Source organism: Macrotis lagotis, chromosome 2 (genome assembly GCF_037893015.1).
Source record: "Macrotis lagotis isolate mMagLag1 chromosome 2, bilby.v1.9.chrom.fasta, whole genome shotgun sequence".
NCBI lineage: Eukaryota > Metazoa > Chordata > Mammalia > Peramelemorphia > Peramelidae > Macrotis > Macrotis lagotis.
In genome coordinates, this window is record NC_133659.1 from 230,681,545 (window position 1) to 230,708,844 (window position 27,300).

The following is a 27,300-nucleotide window of genomic DNA, read 5'->3' on the forward strand; positions in this document are numbered from 1 at the left end:
CATACATATTTATTGTGTAACCAAGGGCAATCACTTCATCTCCTGGTGCTCCAGGCATCTTTAACCAAAAGAGCTGAATCAAACTGAATTGGTAGAGGAAAATCTCCTCACCAGGTATTCTCTGTGTCAGTGAAATCACAGATCAAAAAAATATATTTTTTTTAACACATTGACAGGTCCTATGCCATTTAAAAGAATCCTTTCTTTAAGGATTTATTTTCTTTTGTTGAGAAAGAGAACACAGACTCATATAAAATAGTTTAAAAATACAAGACAACCCTTTCCTACAGAGATCTGTAACCCATGGAAACAAACTAATGATCATACCTGAATTAATTTCTCCCCCCCAAACCTTTTAACTAGAGTTCTACTTGGTTTTTAAAATTAAAAAAAAGAGCATGAAACTCTATTCAGAAATATTTTGTTGTTTAGTTGATTAGTTGTGTCTAACTCTTCATGACCCCCACTAGTAAGTATCTGAGGCTAGATTAGAACTCCAAGGCCAGTGCTCTATCCATTTATACCATCTAGGTGCCCTTCTAGGGCTTGGACCAATGACTGTTTACAGCACTGGGAAAGGTAGTCTGCAGCAGTAAATTTCACTTACTTAGAAGAGTCTCTGGGGTGACTCCCTATACTGCTGACAAAAGGCCAGTAGAAAAGGTGGGATAGTGATTGGATATAGCAGGAAGTTCCAATTAGGACTTGCATATGACAGTAGAACACCTTAGTGGAAATGTTTACTAACAGGTGCTAAGGCAGCTGATGGTCTTGAAGTCAAGAAGGCCTAAGTTTGAATCCTGCCTCAGAATGTGTGACCTTGGGCAAGTCAACTAGTTTCTGTTTGCCTCAGTTGCTTCATCTATACAATTAAAATATCTACCTCTCAGGGATGTTTCGAAGAACAAATAAGATGACGTTAATGATAGTGTTTTACATGCCAGTCTCTATCTCTGTCTCACACACAGAGTAAAATGTTTTATAAGCCTTAATAAGAGTTGTATACATTATAGCTATTGCTATTAATCACCATTAGACTTAGAGAACTCTAGAATTTTTCTAAAACCCGTGAATCTACCTTGGATCTGGAGACGCTTTCTACATTGCTGGCAAGGTCGTCAACCTCCATCTTCAATTCACTCTTCTCCTTCTCCAGCTTCTGCTTGACCCTCTGCAGGTTGTCGATCTGCTCCTGGAGCTCGGCCACGCTGTCCGCGTGCTTTTTGCGGAGGGCGGCCACGGTAGCTTCGTGCTGCAGAGTGGCCTCTTCAAACTCCCGGCGAAGTTTCTGGAATTCGGTTTCTCGCTTCTTGTTGAGCTCCACCTGAGCTGAAGTCGCCCCACCGGCTTGCTCCAGGCGCTCGCTGATCTCCTCGAGTTCCCTGGAGAGATCGGATCGCTGCCTCTCAATCCTTCCTCGAAGTGTGTGCTCCGCTTCGATTTCCTCCTCCACTTCTTCTATGCGAGCCTAAAAGGTTCAATTACATTGAGTTCAACAAGCCTTTATGACATTTTACAATGTTTCATGGAATTGTAGCTCTAGAGAGAGAAGGGATCACAGAGACTGCCTTATTGTTTTACATGTCAAGAAACCAAAGTCTTGAAGAGGATAACTGACTTGATCAGTGTCCCGCTGACAATAAATGTCCATGCGCTTTCCAATGCGCTTGTCATGCCCATCTCATTAGGCCGTTGTGACAATGAAAAAAAATACTCTGCTCCCCCTATGTGATGTACTACTACTAGATCTTATGTACTATGTACACCTATGTGTTATTCATGAGACACACAACAGAATGAGGTTACATATAACATGTGCAAAAATAGCTAAGAAAACATACAAAATTATACAAAGCAATTTCAAGAAAGAATGAGAACTGATTGAGTAGGATCAATAAAGGCCTTGTTTAGGAAGTAGCTGAGGAATTCTTTGGAGGAACCTAGAGATTATAAGGGGTGAAGATGGGGGTGACAGAGGACCACTCTTGAAAAGACACAGAACCTGTGTAAAGACACATCAGGAGAACACTCAGTGGACCCACTGGAATGAAGGGTTAGAAATATGAAGTAAAAGCTGGAAACACATTAGGGGAGCCATATTAAGAAAAGAATTAATGATAGAGGGGTTTGTATTTTATTCCAGAGGGTGAGTGACTTATCTTCCTGAGTTCAAATTTGGACTCAGATGTGTATGACTCTAGGTAAGTCACTTAACCCTTTTTGCCTCAGTTTCCTCATCTGTAAAAATGAGCTGAAGAAGAAAATGGCAAACCACTCCAGGATTTTTGTCAAGAAAACCCTAAAAGGTGTCATAAAGAATCAGATACTACTGAAACAAATGATCAACAACTATTTTTAAGTAAGGGAATTATTTAACCCAATTGGTGTTTTCAGGACATTAATTCATATGGAAAATAGATTAGAGAGAGAAAAATACCATTGCTACTATTACTACAACTATGAAAAAATAGCATTTATATATCACTTTAAGATTTGAAAAACTCTTTGTCTATTTTATCTCATTTGATTCTCACAACAACCCTGTAAGGCAGGTGCCCTTAATGATCCCTATTTTACAGATGAGGAAACTGGCCCTGATAATAGTTAAGTGACTCATCCAGGGCCACATAATTAGTAAGTGTCTAAGGCAGGATTTAAGTCAGATCTTTCTGACTCCAAATTCATCAACTTTCTTATATGCACCCTTGAAGAAGAGAGACTATGGATCATAGGACCTTTCTATCTGATTTGCAGTGGAAATCTTCCATATGGGCTGTCTTTCCCTTAGAATGTGAGCTCATTGAATGCAAGAATTGTCTTTTTTTTTCTATTTGTATCCCCAGTGATGAGCACAGTGCTTTGTACATAGTGTTTAACAAATGCTTCATTCATTCATTCATTCTTCACATTGGCATTTCCTACTTATCTCTACCCAATAGAATTCTTAGCCTCCTTCAAACTTCAGCTTAAATATGCTTGCTACATAAGACCTTTCCTAAATCTCTTAGCTTTCAGTGCCTGCCCCAGAAATTATCTTGTGTTTACTTTATACATTTAAGAAATCATTTTACAAGCTGCATCCCTGAAAGAATGTAGGAATATTTCCTTATCCCCCCCAAGTGCCTAGTGCTTGACACATACTAGATTCTTGAAGGAAATGTCCAGCAGGCTATTGTTAAGACAGAACTGTAGTGTTCCCAAGTTTGCTTTGGAATAGGTTGAGGTTTTGATTTATTGGGGTAGGTACTAATGATCAAGGGAAAGAAGAATATAGAAAGGCAAGTAGCACTTGCCTAATTTTTCTACCTCTGATATGAAGGAGGATGGATACTAGGAAAAAGAAAGTATAAATGTGGGTAAAAAGGGAATTTGGGAAGAGTTTTTTATCTTTTTCATAAAAAAAGAATTTTAAACAGTTTTACCTGCAGTTCCTTAATCTTCTTCTGTAAATGCAAACTCTGCACCTGTTCATCCTCAATTTTGCTTTGTAACTGACTGATTTCAAATTCTTTCCTAGCAAAAATTCAAAAACATATCAGATGTCTGACTTTGAAATTTGAATTTGACTTTAAGACTTAATTTCAAAGATACAAAATGAAAAGGTCAACTTTATACTTCTTCATTTTTTCCTCATTTTGTTGTTTGTCATTTTCTAAGTCCATGATAGATTCCTGGGATAGCTTCACATCCCCCTCAAGCTTCCTTTTCATTCTTTCTAGTTCTGCTCGAAGCTTCTTTTCCTGGTCCAAAGAACCCTCCAGCTAGGAAGAGAAAAAGATTAAGTTCAGTATGAGCCAAGGGACATAAACTAGTCCATTTTATAGGATTATAGGATAATAGGATTTAGAGTTGGAAGGGACTTTAGAAATCATCTTGTTCAACTCACTTTTTTCTATAGATAAGAAAACCTGGAGAATTTTGTTGGCTTGCACAAGGTCAGAGAGCTATTTTGTAGTACAGCCAGGAGTCAAATTAAGATCCTTTGAACTTAAAATCCAGTGCTTTCTATTAGAAACTAACATCATGAACTTTGGGAGATAGTTATTGGAAGTCAGTTTTTGTGTAAACTCTCTAGGTCTCCTTTATATCTCATAATGTTTGTTGGCTGCAGCCTTCCTTAGTCAGGCAGGGAATGATTCTGCCCAGACCTTCCAACACATTTTTTCCTTCAACCCTGTGAAATGCAAGGGCTGCATTAAATGATTTCTAAAGAGTTCACCTAACTTGAAATCTTGTTAAATCTATGATGCTTTTCAGTTCTAAGGTTTAAGATTCTAAGTTTCCTTCTGATCCCAGAACATGTATGTTTCTTGTAAGCTGTTGTTTTTTGTGGTTGTTGTTGTTTGTCCTTTGTTCTCAAAGGGGGTGAAAACAGCAGCGAGCTGATGTCATGATTTGCAAGTAAATTGGATTTCATTGAAGCTGGGCTGTGCAAAGTCACCAGTTTTACTCTCTCCTCTGGAGCCATCTGGGACCAATGGCAAGATAAAGATCAGGAAGACTGGACATTTCTGCCTTATCTTCCCCCCCTCCCATTAGCTAGTTAAGAAATGAATACTACTTTGTTGCATAGCTACCATATATGTAAGGGAAGGCTATATCTCATACTTCCCTATTCTTACATTCATAGACACTCATCATACACATATATTATGGCACCAAGGAAGACTAAAGTGTTAATGTAGCCAGATGGCTCAATGGATAGAGCACTGGATTTGGTTTATTGGTGTGATATGGTCCATGGGATCATGAAGAGTTAGACTTGAAAGAACATCAGCAAGAGAGTATTAATGTACATACTCTAAATTCTTCACAGATATTGGCTGTGAATTTAACTAAAGGGGTTACCTCTTCGATTGGTATTTCTTAGTCTGGTCTTAAGGAAGTTGAAGAGAGTGTTGGGGTCTATGTATAGCCATAGCATTCAGAGTATTTGGGCACCCCATACCCAAGTGAATGAATGAATGAATGAATGAGTGAATGAAATTCAAGTGTTATTCAATAACAATGCTGAAAAAATGTAATTTTTCATTGCCATAAACAGGAAAGATAAAGATTGAATTGGGACTTTTTCATTTGAAATTGAATCTTTAGCATTGACAAATGTGTCGGAAAGATAGGACTATAATTTCCATTCAGTATCATATGCCCACTGAATGTTCAACTGAAGTAATAAATATCCTTACATCATCTACTTGCTGTTCAAGTTTAACTTTCATTTTGATCAGACTGGTGACTTTATCTTCTTCAGCCTGTAAATCATCTAGTGTTTGCTGATGGGCATCCTGGAGTGATTTCTTTTCTTTGTTCAGTTTGGAAATATTAGCTTCTAGAGCTGTCATCTCTTCAGAAAGATTCTTCACCTAGAAGAAATTCAACACACTTTAAATAAAGGAACAATTAAAAACCTTCAAACTCTGTTACCTCTCTGTAGCTTCTCACTATTCTTTACTATTCTTTTGTATTTGTATTTCATTATTTTTTAATACTCTTCTACTAGCATGATGCTTGAACTTTCCAGCAATAGAATTACTCTTTTTGAGCAATGGCTTTGTTTCTTCAGAAACCTATTTTTAGATATGAATTGATCCTTAAAAAAAGTGAGTGTTAATATCCACTAACACAGATTTATCAGATTAGTTAACAGAAGGTGTATCCCTGAGGGAAAAGAACATGGGAGAAATACATGTTAAGTGGGGGTGAATAAGGAGGGAAGGAGAATAGAAAAGAATTCAAGAAGCGCAGCGTCCTTCCCATGGCAGGTACTATGATGGGATCCTTGCTTTTGTTAAGAGTACTAGGCATGCAAATGGAGAAAGAGGAAAGAAGGAAAGGTCAGCAGAACAGTAAAAGACTGAAGAGGGAACATAGAAAGCACTGAAGAGACATTTTACTTACTTTAACTTAAGACTACTTTTGGGTACAACTGTTTCAAAATTTTATGCACCACTCAGTCATAATAACACTAATAGCAAATCACTAGTGATATTTCATTATGATATATGGTAACTCATTTTACATGAAAGATTTACATTGAAATTCATTTACACAAAAGATACTTCCTTAAAAGCTTAGAATCATAAAATATTGCAAATAGAAGGTAACTTATACATCTTTGTTTCATTACCTTGCCTCTTCCCCTTTATTTTACAAGGCAGAAATTGAATGTAAATGAAACTTTGTCAAATGAATTTATATTTTGATGCATTAGAAAAGTGTACTTTATAAGAGAATTCTCTAATAATTGTTATTTATAGTTAACATCATATATCATCATTTCAATTTACTCTTGTAAAAATGTACTAGTTTGGGAGTGGTTCAAATCATAACTTTAATGCTTACCAGAAAGCCTCAGTTTCTTCATCTTAAAAAGGGTACCTTTGCCCATTCCCAATCTGTGTTTGAACTGCTAGATTAGGCTTCTGGGGCTAACACTGAAATTGGGTTTCTGGTTCCCTCCTAAGTTCCTCCCCTACCCTCCAAATGTGTGCTCACCATTTATAATTTTTTGTTGTTGCATCGTTTCAGACTCTTCACGACCCCATTTGAAGATTTTTTAGCAAAGCTATTGGAGTGGTTTCCCAATTCCTTCTCCATTTTACAATGAAGTACTGAGGCAAATAGGGTTAAATGACTTACATAGTATTTCACATAGTTACTACATATCTGGTGCTAGATTTGAGTTCATAGAGATAAGTTCCTGTTTCCAAGTCCAGTGCTCTATCCACTGTAATACCTATTTTTCCCTTATTAATTATCCAGTCATGATTCATTAAGTTTTTTTCTTTTAGGATTTTGCAAGGCAATGGGGTTAAGTGGCTTGCCCAAGGCCATACAACTAGGTAATTATTAAGTGTCTGAGGCTGGATTTGAACTCAGGTACTCCTGACTCCAGGGCTGGTGCTCCATACACTGTGCCACCTAGTTGCCCCACAATTCATTAAGTTTTAAAAAAGGCATTTGCTGATGAGGTGTAACAAGAAAAGTGGGTATAAAACATTCCCCCCAAATTGGGAGAACCCTTTCCTCTTGTACATGCATTTCCCTGGGGAGAGTAAACTCAAACTTAAAGGCACAAAGAGGGAGGGACTCACATGTAAAGAAGAACTGGGGTGGGTATGCTGGCATCAGTTCAAATTGTCTGGAGAGAGCCATCTGTTAAATTTGCTTTCTGAGTATTTTTACCTTGGAAATCAGCAAACACTATTAATTAGGGGCTTAGATTGTTTTGTTAATTGTCTAGACATAACAAAATAATGGAGAAGACCAGTTAGATTGGCAAAATGGACAGACAGGAGGACATGAACCCAAATCTGATCTCAGACACAAGCTCTGTGACCCTGATCTAGTCACTTTACCCAGATTGCCTTCTAATTTTTTTAAAGTGATGGAGAAATAATAAAGCTTATAAAACTTGAAAGTGTTTTGCATATATTTGGGGCGGGGAGAATTAAGCATTACAAACATAACACTGGTTGAGGAAGGGGTATCTCAGCTCCTGGCACTGGACATCTTTTTCTCCCTTTGTGGATCTCTCACCAAATTCCTCTGAGGTGTAGCTCCCTCTTGGACAGGGAGCTCAGCTGGTCCCCAAATGTTCATGCCCTCATTGAATCCAAGCTGGCACTTCTTAAAGATGATTACTTTTCCTGAAGTTGTCTTCCCTTTAGCAGCTAGTGCTCTTTGTTCATTTTTCCTCAATGTCTCTCTATTCCCAGGTTAGGTGGTGCCATTGGCCACTGCCACTTCAATGGACACTCCTCTGGTTCTGGCCCCCAACCATAACTGCTCCAATCAATACAACCACCAGTTCTGGTCTGCTTAAGAAAAGAAATACAGCAAGAAAAGCAAAGGCAGATTTTCATTCTTTTCTAGTTGTGTCCTGGTCCTTGGTGCCACAAGAGTGGGATTGCCATGGCCCTAAAGCTATGTGAGTACCCTCTGGCATCAGAGCCTCTCAGGTTTTGGATAATCTAATTCACAGGGAACCACTGGGGAAAACTTAACATTGCTGTTGTTTTAGGCTGTGATTAGAGAGTCTAGTGTTTCCTTTTCAGACCACTTCTTTTGGGCTAACTTTTCCTTATTTGGATACTTAAGTAGTGATATATGTTATATTCATGTACATGTGTTAATTACTGAATGTTTAAGAATGCTTCTATTTTGTTATTTTAATAGGATGCTTATTTGATTTTTGCTATTCTTTTGCCTGTATTGTAGCTACAATAGTTGAACTTTGCTCAGTTTGCTACTAGCTATATTTTTCTCTTTTTTTTTAAAGTTTTTTTTTTGCAAGGCAGTGGAGTCAAGTGGCTTGCCCAAGGCCACACAGTTAGGTAATTATTAAGTGTTTGAGGTTGGATTTGAACTCAGATACTCCTGACTCCAGGGCCAGTGCTCTATCCACTTTGCCACCTAGCTGCCCCTATATTTTTCTAATTTGCTAAGTTTATTCTCATGATTGCTTTATGGTTCCTTGCTGTTATGCATATTTGCTTTTGTTTTTTGGATATATATGTGTTCCTATGAAATGTGTTTGTAGTATACTCTACATGTAGTTTTGACTTGAAGTCATTAATTCAGGTGATGCTTTGCATTGTGCCATGTCTATTGCATGTAAATAGACATGGCATGATGTATATATTTATCTCTATACACACATTTATGTACATAGGTATTTCTTGTGCATAGAACTTAAAGGTGATTTCTTGGGCTAATTATCATGGTAATAATGTACTGATGGATATTTCATGCCATGCTGTATTGTTCTAGATGCCAAAAGTATTAAAATTGATTTTTTACAGGTCTATAGGGACCTAGAGGAATTTTCATCCAGATCATGTTGGGGTATTGCACAAAGGAGAAGAGATGGAAAAGAACAGTTACAATTAAAGCTAAAAAATTGAGGCTCTTCCTGAAGTGGAGAAATCTGGATGCTTTTACTCTCAAGGATATTGTAATAGGGATATAGAAGTTGTCAGGTGAAAGATACTCCACTAAGGGAAAATGGAAGAAAAGGAGAATAATTGTTGGTGATACACCCCTCTGTGGTATAAGACAGGCCCATGGCTGATCTGATTACAGCAATTTTCTTTCTGGTACAAGTTTCCAAGATATAAAAGAAAATTTTGCAAGGCTTATCAAAATGGTTAACAGCTTATTCACTTTTGATGACTAATGTGAATTCCATCTACTACTTCTCTGATCAGTGATTCAGGAGGCAGACAGACTATAAACTAAGATCACAGGAACTTGATTCATTTGTGTATCTTAGTTCCAACCTGGTTCAAGTTAGCAATATGATATGGAGTCCAACAAAGCTAAAATAATGGGTTATAATTAATAATTGGGCTACATTAGGACAGAATTTTCATGAACAAGGATGTGTTAATCTCACTATACTTGTTCTTATAATATTCTCATCTGGAGAATTGTGTTTAAGAAGGACTTAGATGATAAACTGAAGGGAAGGCAACCAGGATGATGAAAGGCTTTGAGTATAAGACATGTGATTATCTGTTGAAAAAATAGCATGCTTAGCCTGGAGAAAAGAGGAGTCAGGGGAGATATGACAGCTATTTTCCAATTTCTGAAAAATCTAATTTTTTAAAGAAAAAAGTGTTATATTTGTTCACTTTTGGTTCCAGGGGGTAGAAGCAGGAGTGGTGAATGGAAGGTGCAAAGTGTCAATCTGCTGTCCAAAAGATGAATGACTAGCTTTAAGAGGTAGTGGCTACCCCTCTGTGAAAGTGTTCAAGCAGAGCTTTATTAGGATGATATAATGACAGTTCCTTTCATGTATAGGTTAGAAATTCCTCCCAAGTCTTAGATTATATGATTTGTATCACATGGACTGTTTTGATTCTCTTTTGAACATGGCATTGGTGAAACAGATGAAAAGTCAATGCCTGGGACTACCAAGGACATAGAAAACTTTGGAACTGAGGGTATAGACACAATTTGCAAAAAAATTGCTCTCAATTTGCCAAGAAAAGAAAATTTTCAATGAGGGAAGAGTGCAGTGGGATGTCTGAGCAGGCTCTGTGACCAATTATTAGAGCATATACAGATATTCTCTGTTTGTTTTGAATTGAACTTGTGAAGGCTTGGAGTGTCTGCTTGGTGATCAGTCATCACTGTGAATTCCTTGATTATTTGATGAGGTGAAAATACTGATGACTATAGAATTCTAAAACCAGTTAAAGAAGGGACCTTCAATTGCAAAGGCATCTCTTGGACACGATTTTCAAGATGCCAACATGTAACCAATTCAGCAGATGTAGAAGTAAAGGATCTTTCTTAGTTCCAGGGTAGGATGATCTTAGGAAAAGTCCTTTATACCTACTTCCATGAGGCCATGTGGCAACCAGGGCTAGGAGACTTTACTAGGTAAGTGTGCACCTGCCTTTATGTCTCTTGTTGAATTTTCTTTACTTTTACCTTTGTTGCAGAGCTGTGGTCTGGAGCATGAAGAGCTACATTCACCAGAGGAGCAGTAACCAGGTTACAGTGGTAGATTATGGGGGTCCAGGGCAGCCTCTGAAATAGGAATAGAAAGACACCAAGGGAAAAGAGAAACACTATGTAATAGCTATTCAAGTCATTTATGTATATTAACTTCAGGGAGTGTGATGCCTTTAGAAGTATTGGCTATGGACTCAAGGCTGGGCTTTGACTGGTGGCAGTGGACTGCATGGAAGAGGAACATGGGGAAGACTCAAAAGAGAGGAAAAAAGGGGCAGCTAGGTGGCACAGTGGATAGAGCACTGGCCCTGGAGTCAGGAGTACCTGAGTTCAAATCTGACCCCAGACAACAATAATTACCTAGCTGTGTGGCCTTGGGCAAGCCACTTAACCCCATTGCCTTGCAAAAACTTGAGAGAGAGAGAGAGAGAGAGAGAGAGAGAGAGAGAGAGAGAGAGAGAGAGAGAGATATCCAGTGTTAGGAATTGTGAGATATCTCTGCGCCCCAGGAGGACTTTACCTGGTTGTGTCCCTAGTTCAGGGGAATGTTTTATACTCATTGTTCTTGTAATTTAATTCCTTTTTCTAAAAACTTGAGTCTTGTTGGCTAATTGTTAACAGGGATCACAGAAGTGTGTGTACAGACTTGCCTCAAAGGAATGACAGTACTAAAAACCCATTCTCAGAGTTATCCCTAGAAGCCTGAGGAAGAGTAGCTGTCTCCCTTCTGGGGACCCAACTTACCATCCAAGTGCAGGATGGGGGTGAGAGGCACAAGCCTAGAGGGTTCTAAGTGGGAATATCCTTTTGTCTATATCCCTCAATGGGTTGCAAGGAAAGTATTTTTAATAAGACTAATAAAGTGATATAAATGTGCCTTGCTATCTACATATATTTATCATATTTTAGAACTGGATGGTCCCTTAGAAGCTACGTAGTCTACCTTCCTCCCTTAACAGATAAGAAAAACAATTCTAGAGAGTTAAATTGGCTTGAACCTAGATCCTCTGGATTCCAAATCCTATATTCTTCCTACATTCTGCCACAATGCTTCTCTTGAATTTGCTGAAAGTGAAAATATATTTTCAGCATTTTAACATGGATTTACAATAAATAATTCTTGTTTTTTTTGGTTCTTCAATCAACTCTTCCCATCTTCTTTTTTATTTTCCCATTATATAGACAGGTAGCACGTGGGCCACTTAGCCCTGGGCCCAGAGTCAGGAAGACTGGGTTCAAATTTGACTTATACATTTACTAGATGTGTGACCTTAGACAAATCATTTAACCTCCACCTGCCTCAGTTTCCTCATCAGTAAAATGGGGATAATAAAAATTCTACCTCCCAGGATTATTTTGAAGATCAAATGAGATGTCTATAAAACACTGACAAATAGTAGGAGCTTCATAAATGACTTCCCCCCCCCATCTTTCATTCCTTGGGCTTTTGCTGTTTGTCATACAATTAAGAGAAAAATCACTTCTTTTGCTTTAATGTCAAGTTACAGCTATTGCAAATGTTGTTGAATGCTTATCTCAAATAAAGTTTTGGTGGTGGTTCCATGTCACACTTTCCTCTTTCAAAGACAGAAGTGATAGGTTATGGAATTGCATTCCTGAGCAAAATATGTGTAAAGAATGGGGGGACTCCATTGCCCTCTCTACCCTTTTCCTGTATCTCTATGACTGAAACAAATGCACTTCCAATCCCTACTCCTTCCCCACCATTTAAGATACACTCCTGGCTACCAGGAAATGTCTCATGGGCAAAGGCTTTCCTAGAGGGATGGTTCCACCTTGTTCTCTGTCGCATGTTTCTCTTTTTCTACTTTAGTTAGGGTCAGTTCTAGGTCATCAATGTCTTTCTTGAGTGATGAACATTCATCTTCCAATTTCCTTTTCTTGGCAACTAATTCAGAATTTGTGTCTTCTTCCTCCTCCAGTCTCTCACTTAGCTCTTTAATTTTAGCTTCCAATTGAATCTTGCTCTTAATTAGTTCTTCGCATCTTTCTTCTGCATTCATCAGATTTTCAGTTTCCTGGAAGAAAATTTCCACAATCATCTCAGTTCCAATGTCACAGAAGGCTTTGTTTATCTTTTTCTCTAGAAGCATTGGATCTGATAGCTTGGATAAGGTCAGGTACTATACAGCACTTAAACATGGTCTTAAAACTGATGCCTCAGTAAAGAGCAGGGGAATTCTAGGTACTTCCATTAATCTAATAGAATGAAAGCTACTCGAGGGCAGGAATTATTTAATTTTTTGTCTTTGTATCCTTGTACCTAGTACACCATCTGGCAAATAATGGGTAAATTATTATATTAAATAATAAATACTAAAATTAATCAATCAATTCAACAATTATTTGTGCTTATAATGTCCAAGATACCATGCTAAATTCTGTAGGGAAGATGCATAAAGTGATGAGACATGATCCTTGATCTCTAGAAGCTCAAAGTTTAGTGGGGGGGAAGTAAGGCATGCATGCAAATAACTTGTTTATACAAGTCAAACTGTGAAAGACAAAAAAGTGGGATGACAGTTACATCAGATGAGGGAGAAATCAGTTCTAGCAAAAGGGAACAGATAGCTTGTTTGGGGCAACTGAAATAATCTAGGAAAACTTAAGAAATTCAGGAAAACACCATTTCTCTTAAGGAACATTGCTAATTATTGCTAATGTTTTATCAGAAAAGTTATCTCATTTCCTATAAATATTTTTAAAGGGCTGTTGCATTATTAAGTGATTATATTACTTTCAGGAGACTGTTTTGCCCCTCTCAGAACATAACTTTATAATGATTAGCCATGGGAAAATGGATTGAAGAAAAAGAAATTACCTTTTATAGCCAGGGAGAGCTATAATTGGATTTTTCAGCATGAGGTTACAAGGTGTTATAATACTGTATGGCCACTGGGTGGCACCATGGTATCTTTGATAGAAGTAATTGCCACTCAGTGCAAAACCTCCTAGCATATGGTGTGTATATTTTTAGAGGAGGCGGCAGGGGATAAAATTCACCTTCAGCTGTAATTAGACCTCTTTATTACAGCAGCATTTGAGCCTCAGGTGTTCCATGTTCCATTTATCTCACTTCCTACAGACATTCAAGATAACCCTGTGGGTTATCTGGGGATGGGTGACCATTGCTGATGAAATGATCCTTCTCTTCCCTTTCCTCTCCTCTATCAGAAACTACTTACAGACTGCACCTGAAGCTGAAGATCATTCTTTTCCTGAAGCAAAGAGACCATTTTCTCCTCTAGTTCTTTTCTTTTAGCTTCAGATTTGGCCAAGTCTTCCTTGGCTTTCTCAAAGTCTTCTTTCATAGTGGCCATTTCCTTCTCAGCTTCTGCACTCTTGAGAAGGGGTTTGAGCTTGAAGTATAGATTCATCCAGGGCCAATGCTTGACGTTCATGAATGATCGAATGTTGTACTGGATACAAAAGATGGAATCTCTGTAAATTAGTTTGGACAGAGTTTAATGGAACTGAGTGATGCTCGTTGCATCTATTTGCCCCAAGACAACATTGCCTTTCAGTTGCATTGTACCCTTGTAGGATATGTAAGAAGGTTTGTAGACTCCTTCAGGCCTGGAGTTTTAACTTACTTCATCTTTATATCCTTAAATCTTGTAAAATGTTCTGCATAGAAAAAGTGCTTATGAGATATTGAAATAGAATGAACTTAAGGTCAAAGTTAAAGATCCAGGGAGCTAGTCTGACCTGTGCAAGCACGCACGCGAGAGAGAAACAGAGAGACAAAGAGAGAGACAAACACACACACACACACACACACACACACACACACACACACACACACACACACACACAGAGGAATACCCCTCTGCTAATTTTAAGAATAAACATCTGGGTTATAAAATAATTAATGGCATGGGGCACAAACTTCTAAGGCTCAATGCAAATGGTAACAAATCATTTAATGAGAAGAAATATATTCAGTTGAGAAGATTGGGTCATTTGGGTCATCACTAGAGAGGAAAAAGGGATCCCTTTACCTCCGTTCTGACATCTTCTTTAATTCCACTCTCATTAGGTAACCTCTGCACACAGCTTGGGTACGGGTAATGAGTTTCACTAACTTCTCATCTCTCATCTCTTCTAACAATCCCAGGAGACCAGCTTTGAAAAACACCTGTAAGTTTGAAGGTAAGAAATAAAAACTATTATTTTTTTTATCATGTCACCAATCACAGGGTTCCAGTCTTTCTTTTGCACTGGGGGCTAACAGTGTATTCTTAAGCACATACTGACTTGTTCCCCCCCACCCCCCGCTATCTTTCCTAATTCTTTGGTGCATTTTGATGAGAGAACACCATTACTTTGCCCATCTACATCACTCCTCTCAACTGCCCCATCTTCCTTTCTTTACCTCATTCATTCCTCTGTCCTGGAGGCAAGAAGTCATTCTCATTCGTTTCCTAAAGCCTAGGTCTGGTTCACACTGAACTGTTTTGTAGAGAGCTCTTTTGATTCTCCAAGGGGAAAGCAACTTACTGCCTTTGGTCCCCAATTTCTTCCAAAGTGTCACTACTCTATAGTTGTCTTCTCTTTGATTTCTGTTTTTTCTTTTACTCCTATTCTTTTTCTGACACTCACGTCTGAAAAATTATTGTGATTTCCTATATGGTTTAATTATGTCCTTGGAATATAGTTAATATTATATAAATTACATTTATCATATATTCCATATAGTCTTCCTTTGATGATGTCCCTTACATAGGCTAATAGATTTAGAATTGGAAAGGACTTCACATGCCCTCTAGTTCAAACACTTCATTTTGCACATGAGTAAACTGAAGCCCAAGAAAATTAAGATTGCCCTTAGTTATATAGGAAAATAAGCATTGGAGACAGTGTTTGCCCTTAGGTCCTCTGACTAGTCAGTATTCCCTTTCACTGTCAGATACTATGATGATGATAATGATGATGTTGATGATGATGTTTTGTCCTTCATTCTCAAAGAAGACCATGACATCAGGGAGGTGATGTCATGACAAGTATGTGAACTGAATTTGAGTTAGCAGGGCTATGCTAAGTCACCAGTCTCTGGAGGTATGGGTTGCAGGCTATAAAGGCAGCTCCATTTACCTAGAATTCATAGAGGGGCACAATATATCTTTTCCAATGGAGACATTCAGGAAGACTCATACAAATATATTTGAATCCATAAACCTGCTGTCTTCTGTTTTATTACAGCTCTTTTCAGCAATACCTAGAAGATAGTAGTGGTTCTAACCTTGGTGTGACCAAATCTATATTGTTCATGATCTACATCGATGGAAGAAAGAAGCTTTTCAGAGGCATTCTTGCTGTCGATAAATTGCCCATCAGGGATAGCACTGGCATTGAGGATCCTGTACCTGTAAGGAAAGTAGCCACAGGTCAGTCTTGAAAGGGAGAAATGCAAGGGCACAATCAGATTCCCTCTAATCACTGAGATATTTCTGATGACTTGATATTTGTGGAAATGTAACTTATTTGCACTTTTTTTTGGGTCTCAGGGTTTCCCACCAGGATGATTTTTCAAAAAAGCCAGAGAAACTTATTAAATATGTGCTTGTGGGTAGTAGTTTAAGAGGGTACAAAGAAAAAACTGAGCTATGAAACTATCTGTCTTGGTAAGTAGTAGACAGTTGAACATTCTCTGGACCAGAGGTCATCTGTATTTTGAAATCTGTTAAGTTGAATCAATTCATAAGGTTTTCATCAAAACCAATTCCATTGACTTCATAGAAAAACTACCAGATGGGAAGCTGGGGCACAGAAGTCCCATCTTAGGCACTGATAAAATGGGAAATCAAGATATCCTTTTGCTCTGTTGTTAACTAATTTAAGTAGCTTTGAGTAAGTCTTTTAGTTTCTCTGGATCCCATTTTCTTCACTCTAATTCAAAAAATGTAAAAATGCTTGGAAATTTAAAAAATGCTACAAAATGTAAGATTTGTTATTTTTCTACAGAGTTGTTGATAATTACTGTTAATAGTATTGATTGATTAATTAAATAATTACTAGTTTTCTCTAGTTCTTGTTCTTTCCCTAATAGTTTATATTCTTGGACTAATTGATTTGTAATTTTTGTTAATTCCTACTCATCCATTCTAATCCATTGACCTATTTTTTCCTTCCTATACAAAAATGATTTTTAAGATTACTGATTTGCACCATAGTTTGAAGACTAGAAATATACTTCTCCCCTCATTATTTATATTATTTCATTGAGTTTTTGAATGTTTCAATAAAATTTGTTATTATTTTGCTTACTAAAAAGTAATCTCTTGATCATTTGATTGTCAAGTCACTAAATCTATGTTAATTTGGGATATATCATCATTTTTATTATGTTGAAATAGCTCAACCTATGAGCAATGAATATTCCTCCAATTGTTTAAGCATTGATTTATTTTTGTATACTTTTTTACAGTTTTATTTATGTAAATATTGATTATTTTGACAGATTGGATTCCAGATATTTAAATCTATTGTAAGTTTCTTTAATGAGTTTTCCTTTTATATCATTGATTCCTGGTTTTTATTTGCTATGTAAAAATAATAGCTATCATTCCAGAAGGCATTAATACTTTAATTGAGTTTATTTTTTGACTTTCTGGAGTTTTTCAAGTAAAACATCATTGCAAAAGATGCCTAATTTCAAATAAGCCTAATTTTGACTCCTCTTTTTGTCAGTAATAATATATTTTATTCTTTTCCCTTTCTTATTGTTCTAGTAATAGAGCATCTAAAAGTATTCCAGATAATAATGGGGAGAAGAGGGTAGTTTTATTTTACTAGTCTATTTATTGAAAAACTGTCTAGTGTTTGTCTATTATCAATAATGTTATTTTTTTATTTTTATATCTTTTTTTTTCATAAAATGGCCCTTTTTATACCTAGGCTATTTAGAACTTTTTTCATTAATAAGAACATTATCTTCTTTTTTTGTACTTAAAGATTTTATTTGTTTCAAGTTTTATAATTTTTCCCCTAATCTTACTTCCCTCCCCCCACCTCCCACATAAGGCAATTTGCCAGTCTTTACATTGTTTCCTTGTTACATATTGATCCAAATTGAATGTGATGAGAGAGAAATCATATCCTTAAGGAAGAAACATAAAGGATGAGAGATAACAATATCAGACAATACAAAATCAGTTTTTTTCCTAAATTAAAGTTAATAGCCCTTAATCTTTGTTCAAACTCCACAGTTCTTTCTCTGGATGCAGATAATATTCTCCATTGCAGACAGCCCCAAATTGTTGCTGATTGTTGCGCTGATGGAATGAGGGAGTCCATCAAGGTTGATCATCACCCCCATGTTGCTGTTAGGATATATAGTGTTTTTCTGGTTCTGCTCATCTCACTTAGCATCAAGAACATTATCTTCTTAAAAGCCTTTTTTCCCATCTGTTGATAAAATCATTTTTGTTTTTTTGCTCTTCATATTATTTATACATTATCTTCTAATGTATGTTTCCTGTACTCATGTAATAATAACTCATGTTTATATAATACTTCAAGCTTTACAAATTGCTGTCTTCCCAAAGATGATGTCAGGTAGTCAGTAAGAGTCTTGTAGAGTTGAGCATTATCTCATTTACATAACTCCTTCTGTTTCCTGAACCGTGTCTCTTGGAACCTGGGCAGCATCAGAATTTAATGTGCAATGTTTTGAGTTGAAAGATATTTGAGATCAGAGCTATGTCAAAATTTCCTGTGCTCTGGGAAATGTTATTTCTGAGATCCTGCATAGCCTGATCCTGAGCCATTAGATTCTGGTGGATCAATCTATGTATAACAAAAATCAATTGAAGAAAACAGGAGCAGCCTTTAAATCTTCATTCATTTTCATGCCTAAGAAGTATTTCCAGAGATTGCAAAGGAGAAAGTCTGATTGAATTTAGAAAAGTCATAAGATAAGAAAAAGAAATCTAAATACCGTTGTTTAAAGTCTGCATAGAGAATCCTGCTGGGGAATCCTTTCCTGCAAATCCGGATGCCCTCCAACACCCCATTACAGCGAAGCTGATGCATAACCAAGTAATGGTCCATTTCACCTGAGAAAACAGGAATCATTAAGGGACTTGTTTTGTGAAGTACCTGAGAGAAGGATATACCAGTAGGGAATTCTTTAATTAACATTTGCTTGAGGAAACAGAGAGAGAAGAGATGAGTATGGGGATATGGAAATGAATTTGGAAATAAGCTATAGGAAAAGTAGAGTCTATACAAGAAATTCCAGAACAAGTAATATTCTCTCTTCTATTAAATAGTCTGGGAAAATAGGATCTATCTACCTTTGAGACTTAGTCACTCAAATTCAGATTGTAAAATTCCTCTAGTCTAATTCTTTGACAGGATGTCTTAATGCTGTCTGAATAACAAGATCTTTCTCTTTTTTTGCCATTATGTAGCACAGCAAAAAAAGGAAGAGTTTGAGCAGAATTAGGGACTGGATAAAAAAAATCTAAAGTTTTGTACACTTGGGCAATAGCTGAAAATTCTCATGACTTCAGTCGCCAGAAAGAATTGAATTGGGATGGAAGAGGGCCTGCATAAAGTCATAACATAAGATTTCTTAGAGCTAGAAAAAATAACTCTGTAATCATCACAATTATGTTCATCATCATCATCATTATTTATTAAATATTTTATTTATTTTTTTTCAAATACATGCCAAGATAGTTTTCAACAATCATTTTTTTGGTAAGGTTTTGTGTTTTGCATTTTTCTCCCTCCCTCCCTCCATTCCCTTCCCCCTCTGTGATGGATATCATCATTATTTTTACAAAAGATTCTACATTTGCAGATGAGAAAACCAAGAGAAGTAAAATGACTATGAAAATTCATGCAGTCAGTGATTAGAGCCTGAGTTTCCTTATTCTTTCCCCTATATCCAAATATTCTTCCAGTAGGAATTTCTATTGATAAAACTGTAGTGATATAGAAAATAGTAAGATCTCCTATCTAGCTGATTGAATTACCATCAATTAAGCACCAACTATGTGCAAAATGCTGCCCTAGGTTCTGGGAAGATTTTTAAAAAATTGGTTCTTGCCCCTCATAATGCTTATATGGCATGTGTGGAAGAGGGAATCCAGCACATACTTAAATATGCAATGCAATGCAATGCAATGCAGAATCAGGAAACCACAATATCACAGAAAGATAGAATTGGAAGAGAACACAGAGTTCATATACTCCATCTACTTTTAATACAGAATAGAATATGATAAGTGTTGCACACATTTAAGGAAGGAATGATTACTTCCAGCTGAAGAAATCAAGGAAACCAAGAATAAATCTGGCACATATTAGATTCTGAATAAATGCTTCTTGATTAATGGATAAATGGAAGAGTTTGTTTTGCTTGAAAGGTCCTAGAGTGAAGTACTTCTCTGTCCTAAGTTCTAAAATTGAATAGTCGCTTTCCAGGTCTCTATCATTTCTAAAATGAAATCCAGAATATAAATTTTCCTTATTGGCTCCTCTACTTCTTGAAAGATGAATTAATCATTAAGGCAAGTCAGTAAATTGTTAGCTATTCTGCTTTGGAAGAAAGAGAAAATTCAAACAGATGTATGCAAAACTCAAGTCCCTCATCATAATTATACCATGCTTGAGGTCTATTTCTCAAACTCTCAAATTTCTTCATTCTTTTTGAGTGGTCTGAAATAAGCTCTGATGATCATATCATTTATAATTTTGCCTTCAGGGATATTTGCTAAATTGTTGCCTATCATATTTTCCCACCTGGTTTCTGAACAAGTCCAGGGCATTAGATCTCTCAAGGAAAACATATTTTCTCCCTCAGACCAAGAGAGATCCCTCTCTCTTCCTTTGTCTTAACATATTCAGTTCCTAATATTTGACTCAAAGTTAGTTTCATACTAACAGTTCTAGTTGGGCTGTAGATTTCCTCTGCCCCTTCCCCACAAGGTTACTAAATAATTCACTTCTCTTTCTAGGAATCATTTCTTCCACATTTACTACATATATTCTATACTCCTATCATCATTGAGTTTTCTTGGGGGGGAGATGGGTTAAAAAGAGATTCTCTTTCTTCCAAGACAGTATTCAAACTAGTCTTGTGAAAACCCAGGGCTTAGATCAATTGAGAGAGAGAGAGAGAGACAGAGAGAGAGAGAGAGAGAGAGAGAGAGAGAGAGAGAGACAGAGAGAGAGAGACAGAGAGACAGAGAGACAGAGAGAGAGAGAGAGACAGAGAGAGACAGACAGAGAGAGAGAGACAGAGAGAGAGAGAGAGAGAGAGAGAGAGAGAGAGAGAGAGAGAGAGAGACAAAGAGACAGAACAGAGAGAGAGAGACAGAGAGACAGACAGAGGGGAAAACAGAATTAGAGAGACAGAGAGATAGAAAGAGACAGAGATGGGCAGAAAGAGAGTGAGACAGACTGACAGACATTAACACAGACAGATGATAAAGAAACACAGATGACAGAGAAATGGCAAAAGATACATATAGTTAGAGATAAATATAAAGAGAGACTGACAGAGGCAAAAGATCTGACAGCGGTCTGGGCAGATGAAACAACTAGAGAATAACTGCAAAGTCAAATAGAAGCAAATGCAGGTCAAGTGATCAGAAAAGCTAGGTTCTAGCACTGGAACCTCAATACTCTAGTGAAAAGCTATATGATTTTAAGCAAGTCACTTCCTTTTTCGTATAATATGGGGAAAGGGGAAGATTGGTTGCATTGGTAATCTTTAAAGACACCCTCCAGTCCTAAACATTCCACATCAATCTAATCTCTTCTATTCCAATCAGTACAATTGAATGCATCAATTATTAGGGAACACAGAAAGAAGTACCTTTCAGCTCTAATAATCTATTATTCTATAAGTGGTATAAATGGATAGAGGAGAATGAAGGGGAAGGAAATAATAGATGTAATTTGCATTCTTATAGTACTTTAAAGTTTGAAAAATGTTTTACAAATACTGTCTCACTTTATCCTCAGAACAACTCTGAGAGATTGGTAGAAAAATTATCCTATTTTATGATGAGGAAACTGAGATGAACAAAAGCTAAGTGACTTTCCCAGGGTCACACAGTTAGTGTCTGAGACAGGATTTGAACTCAGTTCTTCCTGACCTCAGGTTGCTCACTCTGCCCTTTGTCAATCTAGCTGTCTCACAGGAGAATGATCCTTCCACTTTCTATTAGAACACCTCATGTCATTTCTATTTTAGTCATCATTGAAACATAAACTACTTGAAAGTAGATATATTTTTAGATCTAGCAAACTGTAGACATTATTTATATAGACCTTTGCTGTTGCAAAAATTAAATAATTCTTTAAGAGTCAATACCAAATGGCTATCTGTGTAATAGATCATCTACTCACCGGGAGTCTTTGTCTCATTGGGAATTAGACAGCGCACAAAGTGAGGGTGAGTGCTCCTTAGATTGGTCATCAGCTTGTTTAAATTCTCCTGTAACACAAACCAAATTAAAAAATTTTATCTTTGCCAGATGCTTTTTTTTCCACTTAGTATCAATTAACATCAAAACAAATGATGAAGTAAGCTAGGGATAGGGAAAGATTTGTGTGAAAAGGAGAAAGAAATCAAAGGGGAGGGGGCAACCACCTACCCTGAACACAGCAGATACAGTTTGAAATGAAGATCCCTTTTTTTTCCCACCCTTCTTACTGCCACCAGAATCACCTTGGAAAAAATAGAGAGATTGGTCTATAGAATGCTTTGTGTAAGGAAAATGATAAGATCATAAATTTAAATCTTTGAGGCTATTTAGTACCACTCTCCACCCCCACTCCCCAATTTTACATGAGTTCAAGAGAGTTTAAGTGACTTGCATAGGGTCACAGCTTATAGTTACTTCAAGTAGTATTTGGACCTAGGCATTCCTATTGCCTTTTCATATGAGGCAACCCCTCACTTTTAGAATGTATTCCGTCCTCATTCTAGTATTCTTAGTATCCCCTAGTTGAAGTTTGTCTTTTACTCTCCCTACCACTACTCTCTAATTGCTAGTGCTCTCTCCTTTCCAAAATCATTTTGACTATATATTCATTTAGTAGAACATAATCACCTTAAGTTCAGGGATTATTTTGTTTTTGTCTAAATATTCCTAGTATGTTGTACAATGTCTTGCTAATTAAAACATTATAAATTCTTATATCAATGGATGCCATTAAGTCAAATAAAAATGAAAAAAGACAATTTTTTGAAAGGTCCAAATATTAAAGTACATAAACATGAAAGGCTGTGCCACAATTATTGTGTTCTTTAAATTCAGTAAGAATCTTATCTACTTTATTACAAATTCTGAATTAGTAAATGTATTATGATTTCTGATTGCAGTCACCAATGTACTCAGATTCTAATTTATACTCTTTCTCTGAATCTTCTTTCTTTGACATGTTTTCCAGATTATATTTACACCCATTTCAACCCCAGCTGTAAAATCTACTTACTACTTCAAAATATTACTTTTCTATGTGAGTGTAAAGAATTCAGATTTTCCATACAAAAATACAACTTGCCATGGCAAGTGGAAAACTCCCTTTCCAGAAAGATTTGGATTGAAATGCCCAGTCACAGTCTGCTCTATTTTTTTCTATATGGGCTCTTTGATCAGGTTATATGTATGGGGATTAAACTCAGTATCAGGAAGACCTGGTTTCAAATACTACTTGAGGACTTATAAACTATGTAACACTGGATAAGTCAAATAACCTGTAGTTTAGTTTGACTGGAAAAATGTAGGAAATATCAGAATCATAGAATTTCTGAGGAATTTTCACTATGAATATCTAAGAATAGGTCATACAACTCCTGTTGGAAAACTTCCAGTGACAGGTAATCTTTTGTCTTTCAAGATAGCCCATCCCACCTTTGAGAACCCTAATTGCTCTTGGTTCTGTTTATTCTCTTCTGATTTTTTCTGGTTTTTCAATGTCCTTCCTAAATGGTGGTACTCAGAACTAAAATTTGTAGTAGAGATAGGGTTTAATTAGGGCATTATACAGTGGCACCGTCTCTTCTTTATTCCTGTAAGTTATTTCTCCCTTAATGTTTAAGCTGAAGATTGCAATAGCCAAAAAAAATTGGATGCTATGCCACAAACCTTTACCTCTTTTTTCCAGATAAGCTCCTCTCAAACCTTTATATTTTATAAATATTAAGTTGATTTTTCTGACACAAGTGTAAGAATTTATATTTATATTTATTCTTTTTAAAGTTATTAAATGTTCAGTTGCAATCAATAACTTCTAGCCTCTCAAGACCTTTATGCATCATTATGCTGTCATCCAATATTTTCGCTACCCCTCCCAATCTTGTATCATTGGTAAATTTGATGAACATGATGGCATTTGTCATTCATAAAAATGATAAACAGCAGAGGGTAAACAGATCTCTGGGGCTATCCACTGGAGACCTCTTACCAAATTCACATTGATCTATGAGTGATCATTATGTAAACATTCAAAGAATTCTTCCTACTCTGAATTCTGAACTCATCTGGCTCATGTTTCTCTATCTTTTCCCCAGTAATTACATAAGATATTTTAAAATTTTCATTATAAAGTTAGTTTGGAAAGGTAGGTAGGAGCCAGATTGTAAAGGGCTTTTACATGTTTTAAGTCCCACTCTGATACTTCATTGAGGCATAGAGTTGACTCTGACTTTTCAAAGGTTTTGCCAGCAATGGACAAGACCTGATAATTCATATGATGCTATTTAGGCTTTCAATTAAAGGTCCAGAAAAATACAGTTGTCCAAAAATGCCTTGATAAATTAAGAATGGTTCATCACTAGAAATTTATCTACCAGATGAGAAATGATTTTTGGCCACAGAAGACTATTAAAGCATGGTAGGGGTATTATTTATATCATTTGAAGGAGAACTCATAATAACATAATCAATTTATTGATATTATATATAAATTGTAATAATATAGGTACTTAAAAGTAATAAAATAGCATACCTTTAAAAGTATTTTACAATTTTAATGTTCATTTTTCAAAGACATTAATTTTCATTCTCCATTTTCATTTGGAATTAGTGAGCTTTTCTTAGTTTTTGAGACATCCATTCATTTATTCATTCAATAAACAGAGCTTAATTCTTTCATTAATTAAGGATACCTATACACAAAGTACCACACCATGCCAAGGTCGAATTCCACAAATCTTCTGTTACTAAGTCAAATCTAAACTTTGTGGCAAACATCATTTCTGAAATCAGTATTGGGTTCTAGTCTGGTAAGGAAGAGGAAGAAATCAAGGAACAGGAAGTGCCCACAACTAGTGAACTCACTGAAAACTACCTAATAGGTCATATTTGGTCTATCATTACTTATGCATCTCTGGAATACTAGTGTTTGCTACATGTAAAAGTAGCTGAAATCTGACTGTATAGCTTCCCTGAGAGAAAGAGATCATACCTGATTCTGTACTAGAGTAGCTGGAGAAAAGGAAAGAAAGCAACTTTAGTGAGGATTTCTGGTATAATCCAACCACAGTCTCATTCAGGGGGTCTTTGTTCTTGTCCAGCCAGCCTGCAATGTTGTAGTCCACAGTGCCAGCGTAGTGCACAAGGGAGAAGTGTGCCTCAGCTTTCCCTTTGGCAGGCTTGGGTTTCTGGAAGTTGTTGCATTTGCCAAGGTGCTGGTCATACAACTTGTTCTTGAAAGATGTGTCTGTTGCTTTGGGGAACATACATTCCTCTTCCAGGATGGAGAAAATGCCCATTGGCTGAAAGAAAGACAATAGACACCTGATTTTTCTTTTTCCTCCTTAGAAAGTTATATATACATATATATATATATATATATATATATATATATATATATATATATATATATATATATATATATATCAAACACACCATAGTTGGAAGAAGTAAATAAGACAAGAGTTGCTAAATCCTGAATCCAGCAGAATTCTAGAATGAAAACAAGCCAGTGCTTATGAAGGAGGTCTACAGTAGCCTTGAGAAACTGAAGACCTGAGTTAAAGAAAAGATTTTTATTATTCAGCCCATCTAGGTAATGATATCTCATGTTTCTAGAGCACTTGTCTTACAAAATGATTTCCTAGTAAGCCCTGCAAGTGTTATTTTCTCCATTTGACACAGTTTAAAAGAGTAGAAAATTGCAGGAGGACAAGAGCATTATGTGAGATCACATAACAAATTAGCAAAATGCTGAAGACCACTTTGGGATTTAGAAAATGTGATTTTAAATATCCCCTTTCCCAAACTGTAACCTCAGGTTGATTCTATAATTTTCCCGTTTCCACAGGTATGTTCAGAATGAAAATCTCCTTCCTTAACTTTCATTCACTCCTAGCTTCATGTCACTTTATGTGATAAAGTATTTCACTTTATCAACATAGGGCTACTCTTAAGGATTTTGGACAATCTGACTAAAAGCATATGCCAAAGGAGTTATATTCTTTCCCCCTTTTTCCTTCTTATTTATTTTCCAATGACATGCAAATATAGTTTTCAATATTCATCTTTTTGTAAACTTTTGAGTTCCACATTTTTCCATCACCCTCCCTTCATACTATCTTCCCCTTTGAAGCAATTTTATGTAGGTTGTACGTATAAAATTGTATTTAACACATTTCTACATTAGTCACTCTGTGAAAGAAAAACTAGAACTAAGGGGAAAAATATGAAAAAGAAAGAAAAAACAAAAAAGTTTTTAAAAAAGTGAACATAGTATACTTTGCTCAGCATTCAGAATCTATAGTTTTTTCCCTCTGGATGTAGATGGCATTTTCCTTAACAGGTGAGAGGAATTGTAGCCATCATAGCTGATCATCAAGGAGTTACTTTGTAAAGAAATAGAATCTTTGGGTAAAATACTGAAGACCACTTTAGGATTTAGAAAATGTGATCTTAAATACCCCTTTCCCAAACTGTAGCCTCAGCTTGATTCTGTAATTTTTCCCTCCCACAGCTATGTTCAGAATGAAAGTCTCCTTCCTTATTTTCATTCACTCTTAACTTCATGTCATGTCACTTCATCATCACTGGTTTACTCTTAAGAATTTTGGACAATCTAGCTGAAAAGGAAATGCCAAAGTCACCCTCGCCAGCATTGAGATACTTCCTGTGGAAATGTTTGGGTTTCTGAAATGTACTTTGAGCAACAGTGTTTAATTTTCTTTGAACTCAAAGGCATCAATTTGGTAATATTTTACATATTAAAAACATATGGAACATGGGAAATAGTTATGGCAACTAAGTGATAGTCTAGACAATGGAGACTGTTGACCATAAAGGAATAATTAATTCATCCTTTATTTTTTATAGTAAGAGGAATCTTCTAACCTTCTCAATGAGCTCAATGCAGGCAGCCAGGTCCATCCCAAAGTCAATGAATTCCCACTCGATGCCTTCCTTCTTGTACTCCTCCTGCTCCAATACAAACATGTGGTGGTTGAAGAACTGTTGCAGTTTCTCATTGGTGAAGTTGATGCACAGCTGTTCCAGACTGTTGAACTGAATGAATCATACACTTTGTGTGAGACTGAAGAAACAAGGAATGTGGTAAATCAAGTTATTATGTAGACTGATATATTTAGAATTTGGTCACTCACATCAAAGATCTCGAAGCCAGCAATGTCCAGGACTCCAATGAAATATTGTCTGGGCTGCTTGGTGTCCAGCTGCTGGTTGATACGAGTGACCATCCACAGGAACATCTTCTCATAGACAGCTTTAGCCAGGGCACCCACAGAATTAATTACCTTTAGAAAAGATCACCCAAGACTCCAAATGAACATTTTTTATAGTTACAATCAAACCCTAGAAA

The 27,300-nt window shown here is 36.4% G+C and overlaps 1 protein-coding gene across 1 annotated transcript in view; it reads right to left on the reverse strand.

The window, feature by feature from the left end:
• The window catches only part of LOC141511476 (myosin-13), a 72,678-nt gene that overhangs the window by 26,087 nt on the left and 19,291 nt on the right, over positions 1-27,300 (reverse strand). Inside the window, exons 12-25 of the mRNA XM_074220642.1 lie at positions 27,086-27,235; positions 26,817-26,987; positions 24,919-25,228; positions 22,101-22,174; positions 21,853-21,940; positions 18,425-18,542; positions 15,728-15,851; positions 14,487-14,623; positions 13,671-13,926; positions 12,261-12,503; positions 5,187-5,363; positions 3,616-3,761; positions 3,423-3,513; positions 1,079-1,468 (exon numbers count right to left, since the gene is read on the reverse strand). Of these exons, the coding sequence (XP_074076743.1) occupies positions 1,079-1,468; positions 3,423-3,513; positions 3,616-3,761; positions 5,187-5,363; positions 12,261-12,503; positions 13,671-13,926; positions 14,487-14,623; positions 15,728-15,851; positions 18,425-18,542; positions 21,853-21,940; positions 22,101-22,174; positions 24,919-25,228; positions 26,817-26,987; positions 27,086-27,235 (2,475 nt within the window). The remainder of the gene's footprint in view (positions 1-1,078; positions 1,469-3,422; positions 3,514-3,615; positions 3,762-5,186; positions 5,364-12,260; positions 12,504-13,670; positions 13,927-14,486; positions 14,624-15,727; positions 15,852-18,424; positions 18,543-21,852; positions 21,941-22,100; positions 22,175-24,918; positions 25,229-26,816; positions 26,988-27,085; positions 27,236-27,300) is intronic.